At 57.5% G+C, this 5,841-nt stretch overlaps 1 protein-coding gene across 1 annotated transcript; it reads right to left on the reverse strand.

Annotated features, from left to right (window-relative positions):
* Positions 1-3,669: 3,669 nt before the first annotated feature.
* LOC119090337 (tumor suppressor candidate 2-like) lies at positions 3,670-4,714 on the reverse strand. The gene has a single exon (XM_037213131.1). The coding sequence runs from the start codon at positions 4,710-4,712 to the stop codon at positions 4,485-4,487; it is 228 nt and encodes a 75-aa protein (XP_037069026.1). The 5' UTR covers positions 4,713-4,714; the 3' UTR covers positions 3,670-4,484.
* Positions 4,715-5,841: the final 1,127 nt, after the last annotated feature.

Consider the following 5,841-nt stretch of genomic DNA (forward strand, 5'->3'; position numbering starts at 1 on the left):
CTAAGACCACAGAATACATCCCATGCCATATGAAAGAAAGCTAGGCATTAACAAAATGATTCGTTCAACATCCAATGACAATTAGTGGCCAACCCAGCGACAGAGTTCGGGGTACCCTCAGCTGCAGATATAATATACTCTACACAATGGTCATTATTAATGTCTATTCTTTACCGAAGAATGCTCAGTCTAGCCCGAGATCATCCAGCTGATGGTAAGTCGGACCGGGGTCCCTGACTGAGCGGAGGTGGTCGAACCTGATCATACGCGTCCAGCAGCGGCGGCAGGCGCCGAGCGTCGGTCAGCGTGCTGAGGAGCCCGGGGTCGACGGGCGGCCGCCCCAGCCGGCGGGACAGCTGCTCGCTGAGCCGCACCACCAGCTGACGCAGCACGGCCGAGTCCTGCCGCCGCGCACGGTCAGACAACGTAGCCGGCCGCCGAGCCGGAACAGCTGCTGGGAGCGCACTCCCCGGCCCAGTGAACACACTTCCCGGCCCTACGAGCACATCCCCGGCCCAGCGAGCAAACTTTCCGGTCTGTTTAAAGACACTCCCCGGCCCTACGAGCACACTTCCCCGCCCAGCGAGCAAACTCCCTGGCCCGGTGAACACATTCTCCGGCCCAGCGAACACACTCCCCGGCCCTACGAGCACACTCCTCGGCCCTACGAGCACACTCCCCGGCCTGGCGAACAACGTTCCGGTCCCGTGAACACACTCCCCGGCCCATTAAGCGTCCCTTTCTGGTCAATGAGCACCCCCACCCCGCTCCAGTGAACACCGCCTCTGCTCTACCGAGCACCCTCCTCGCTCCAGTAAGTATCCCCTCTGCTCCAACACTAGCCCTACTCCCTGCTCTGGTGATCGTACCACGGCGCTCTAGCGAGCACCCCTCCCTCCACCAGTGACCACCCCCAGCGACCCCCGCTGTCCGACGATCAGCCCTTGACGGCGGACCCTGACGGCTCGGCGTGGCTCGCAGCTGCGCGTTCTCGGCCCGCCCAGACGGCGCCCTGTCTCTGCCAGCGGTTCGGCCGCCGCGCTCCAGGCCGGCCGTGCGGCGGCGCGCGGCCCGCTGCTCGCGGCTCCTGGCGGCGCCGGCTCTCCTCCGCATGCTCCGCTGATGGTCAGACGCCATGCCGCGCAAGGTCACGCCGGTCACACCAGGACCGCGGTGCTCAATACGCGGCGTATCCCAGTGGCGGGGAGACAACCGAAGCACAGGCCGATTCGTCAGGCAGCGCATAACGTGGCGCTGCAAGCACCGGGGGGAGGGTTGCTGCAAAACGAGCGCAGTGAGGAAAACCAAGGATTTGTTTGGGTGATTGAACTGTTGACACTGGATTATTCCCGGCCTCTCTCACGTTCAATGGATTGGATTAATGTCTTGTATTTCATATTTCGCTTTATCTCCCCTGTACATTACTTCCATGATTCAAATCGCCTCTGAACACCACTTCGTTAAGGTCCGGGAAAATTCACAAAAATACGAAGACATTAACACGCCAAACTGGAAGAAGAATGGGCATTAGCCTATGGCGACTGCCGCGGGCATGAAGACGACTTTGCTGAGGTGACGACCGCTGCGGCTGTCGGCGTGGCTGGCTGCCTGGGCCTGCTGCACCATATGGACGCCAGCTGGTAGTTGTCCCGACGCAGTGCCGCTATCTCTTCACCAGCTGGTCCACGGGCACAGCCATCTGGACACGGGCGCCGGGGTAGGCTGTCAGTCAGCCGCCGCCTCGGCAGTCCCACTTGTCACCAGTAGGTGTTGGGTTCCTCTCATTGCAGGAAGCATGTGTGACCTGGCGCTTACTGACCACACTACAAGATAACGCTTCAGAACAAGAGCTGACTGCATGGCATCTGGAACCAGCTAAGCGGCCACATTAGACGCAAGTGTAGTAAGTCAACAAAAAGACCACGCTTGAAAGAAAACATCGCCCTTCGCAGAAAGTTTTTGGGCTGTAAGACCACGGCAGACAACTTCGGCTCCAAATCTGCTGGCAATACGTGATCGTACGAACCACGCAACTACTTGGGCGATTCAAGAATCGTTCACACAAAGGTACTGCTGAACCACATCCAGCCAGTCAAGTTCCCTGTCTTGTGATGCATCTCACCGTAGTCTGCTGGCGGGGCGCGTCGTACACGGCCTGAGCGTCGGCCGGCCGGTGGTCCCCGCCCCAGGCGTCGCCCGGGGATCCTCCGCCGGCGGCGCGTAACTGGGCGGCGGTGGCGCCACCAGGCGGGGCGCAGCGGGCGCCACCGCGCCGTCCTCGGCAGGTTCAGGTCGGGCGCCGACACGTGCAGCCGCGAGTGGCCGCGGGGCGGTGACGCCGAGTTCAGATCGTCCACACTCTGAAACTGCGGCACGGGACCTTCGAGACCGATATATCTTGAAACGCGCAGCCTGCCTGCGCATCTCCTCCAGCCGTGGTGACGCGGCCGAACAGTGGAACTCGCTACACTGACTCTTCCCGTATTAATAATTCAACAAATTATGAGACACTTTCAGCACATGTAGCGGTTGACTTTCACAAAGCTACTGCGCCCAAGCACAGGCCCCCAGTTGCTAGCACAGCAGCCTCTTCCACGAAACCAAACGTAATGTACAATGAGCCGAGTACATATCGGGCACTTAAACAAGGTCTCCCAGCCGAGCGTAACACCACCGCGCCTGGCCCTCACCTTCTGTTCTCGTTTGACGGCCGAGTACTGGGGCGGCGTGGGGGTACCTCGCGCCGCCCCGGCCGCCGTGCTCGCCCCACGCTCCTCGGACCCGTCCGCGAGCTCGGCGCCGGCCGGGCGTCGGCGAAGGCAGCGCGCGGCGCCGGCTGCGGCGGCGAGGGCGGCTCAAGCGACTCGGCCGGCAGGTAAGTGTGCTCGCCGCGGCCGCACTGCGAGACGGAGAGCCGGCGCGCCGCCGGCTCGGCCACCAGGTCAGCCACGGCCACCAGGGCGCAGGGCGGCAGTAGGGCATTCAGCACGCGCGTCTGTCGGAGGGCGCCGGCCGTCAGGACAGCACGGTCGGCCACGTGCGATCACCGGGCAGGGCCTGGCGTTGGGGTAGACGAGGCCAGGCCCTCCAGCTGTGCTGTTTTAGCTGAGTGACATTTTAGTTCATGGCTCGAGTATATCTTGGGCCCAGATTTATTGTTTACTATTCAAAACAAAACATTTTAATCAGCGACAGCGAACTTGCGTACCTTTTCCTGATAACCGACGTGATTTTCTCAACATACAAAAAGTGTGCACTCATGCAACCAACACACTGTACGCCTAACGTTTCCAGTGCCTTTTCCCGGCCAATGCAGGAGCCTTCGCGGCTAAGAGTGGGTTCGTTAGTCTTATCAGGCTCAGTGTCCGAAAAGCGTAACCCGCCACGATCTCTTCAATATACGATTTGCTTTCCTTTTGGGGCCACACAACCAACAGCGATCAGCACGACAGAGAACTTCATCAGCCACGCGAGGCGCTGGCTGTGCTTCACCGATGACGTTTCTGTGCCGTGGTGCTCTCTCTCAAAGCGTTCTACATTGGCACCTGCCGCGGTACTTTCACAAGTGCTCTACAACCGGACGTGCAGGAGAGTGCAAAGCCCAAAGTGCAAAGTGCAGAAAACAGCAGGCGAGGTGAGAGAACAGCAGACAGGTTGTTCCATCAGCCAGGGGCCGCTGCCCGTCCTCAACACGCGACTCATGTCATCCGTACAAGACTGCAGACGCTCATACGCCCAAGCAAGTCCCAAGTCTGGAGGCCGCAGCTCGTCAGCTTACCACGGAGCCATTCAAAGAAGCATGTGGCCATTTCCGTGTATTCTATTCGCCGTTCACCAAGGATATGGCTCCACGCCGTTACATCGCACCAGGGGCCGCGCACACCAGTCACAACCGTAATGTACGATCGTAGGACACAACCACGCGTGCAAACACCGATCAATGATCGGTACGAACAACTTTTGCGAACATTGATCTTTGTCGAGGAGTGACCCGATGCAGTTTACAGAACCACATCAAGCAGGCGGAATGAACCCCGCTGACGAAAGAAACTTGGATGTTTAACCGCTCACTGCGCCCGGACGTAAATTTAGCAGATGTAGCTCTATTTGCAAACACTTAGCGTTTCAAACAAGGAGTACTACAACGCAGCACAACTACCAAAAAACTTGAACCATAAATGCACCGCTACAACGAATATTTACCGCCGCACGAACGTACAGAAATTGTATTAAGTGGCAACCCATTACGTCAGCACGCTGCGAGGCGGTTCATCCCGACGCGCCGCTCCATTCGTCCATAAATTATACCACAATGCGCTTGAGTAAGCTGTTTATCACCGCGCTGCTGGCCGCGCGCCGTACCTAGGCCGGACTAGCCGCACAGCTCAACCTGCCACGGCGCGCGCGCCAGATCCCTGCACGCCTCTCCTGATTGCACGGGCGGTCACTGGAGTCCGGTCTGGCCCCAGGAGCATCACGCCGCTTCAGTCTCGGTACAGCACGACCGGGTCCACGTGCAGCCGCGGCACCCCGTAGCGCACCAGCCCCTGCGGCCGCAGGCGGCGCACGTTGACGCGGCGCATGCGCGTTCTGCCCGGCTGGCGGGCCGGCACTTGCTCGAAGAACTCGTGCGCCAGGTCGCCGTCCTCGTCCAGGTACATGGAGCCGCGACGCGTCAGCACGAGGGCCGTGGCCGTGCGCAGCGGCCGCATGGCGGCGCCAGCGTCGCCGCCGCCGCCGCCGCCCCCCGGTCGACTCGCCGCCGAACAGGGTGCGTCCGGCGCGCGACACCGTGCCCCCCATCGGACGGCCGGTGGAGCCTCTCCCGGCCGGCTGCAGGTGCTGCACGCCCCCTGGCGTCCCCGGCTACGCGGTCCGCGCCACTAGCACCTAAAACAGAGGCCGCACTTAGGCTCTGAAGGCTCTCCGCCACCGGACACGGGCGCGCCGAGCGAGCGGCGATCGCCCCCCACACATGAGTCCTGGGACGTCCTCACGACTTCCAGCTGATCCACGTACACACCCGCCGACCCAGCACATCACAGGGCAGTCACCTTGCATAGGCTTCCTTCTTCTTGGCTTGTTGCTTTGCTTGTTCACTAAGTGCACAGGCACCAAAAGACAACTCCACCAATGCCAATGATCATGTCCTTGCAAACAATCTTTGCTATTGTGAGCCATCCATGTCATTCAATTATGACCTACAAGCATCTTGCAGATAAATAATTCCCTTGACACACACCAGATAAATTGTCATAAGAATTTTATTAGCAACACTAAATATTCATCACTGAATGACTAAAGGTGTAACATATATATTGATTCTTAACAATGAATGGCCCATCAAAGCCAGGCATTTACAAAAATTGGATATACCTTCAGGCAACCATGAAAAAACTTGTCACATGATTCTTCTCAAACTCGGTTCGAGGTAATGATTGCATCACAAAGATAGACATTTCACAATTTTCTATAGCACATTTCAAGGTACATACATACAAAATCACAAGCATGTCATCTAATTTTTCTCCTTTTCAGCCGAATGAGTATCTTCTTTCTTGACCTCCCTCCATAGCACTACATATGGAATATAACCATACAAAAGACATATATGGATTATTTTTGTGTTGAGTGTCTTCAGCTGAGATAGTTACTGATTTAAAGTGTGTTAAAGATTGAAGAGTTGAAAAACATAAGGTGTAGTTTGAAAAGAACACATACAATTTATCTTAAAACATTTAGTTAGGTGACTAAACAGCTATCAGGTGCTAGTGAAAATAGTGCAATGAACCAATAATGCATGGTGATATGGGCCCAATACATATGTCTTCTAAGCATTTC

The sequence above is a fragment of the Pollicipes pollicipes genome, unplaced genomic scaffold (assembly GCF_011947565.3).
Source record: "Pollicipes pollicipes isolate AB1234 unplaced genomic scaffold, Ppol_2.1 Scaffold_3087;HRSCAF=3621_pilon_pilon_pilon, whole genome shotgun sequence".
In the NCBI taxonomy this organism is placed as follows: domain Eukaryota; kingdom Metazoa; phylum Arthropoda; class Thecostraca; order Pollicipedomorpha; family Pollicipedidae; genus Pollicipes; species Pollicipes pollicipes.

Bases quoted from the DNA above. Each gene is read 5' to 3' on its own strand.
- LOC119090337 (XM_037213131.1), bottom strand. From the start codon at position 4,712: ATGCGGCCGCTGCGCACGGCCACGGCCCTCGTGCTGACGCGTCGCGGC.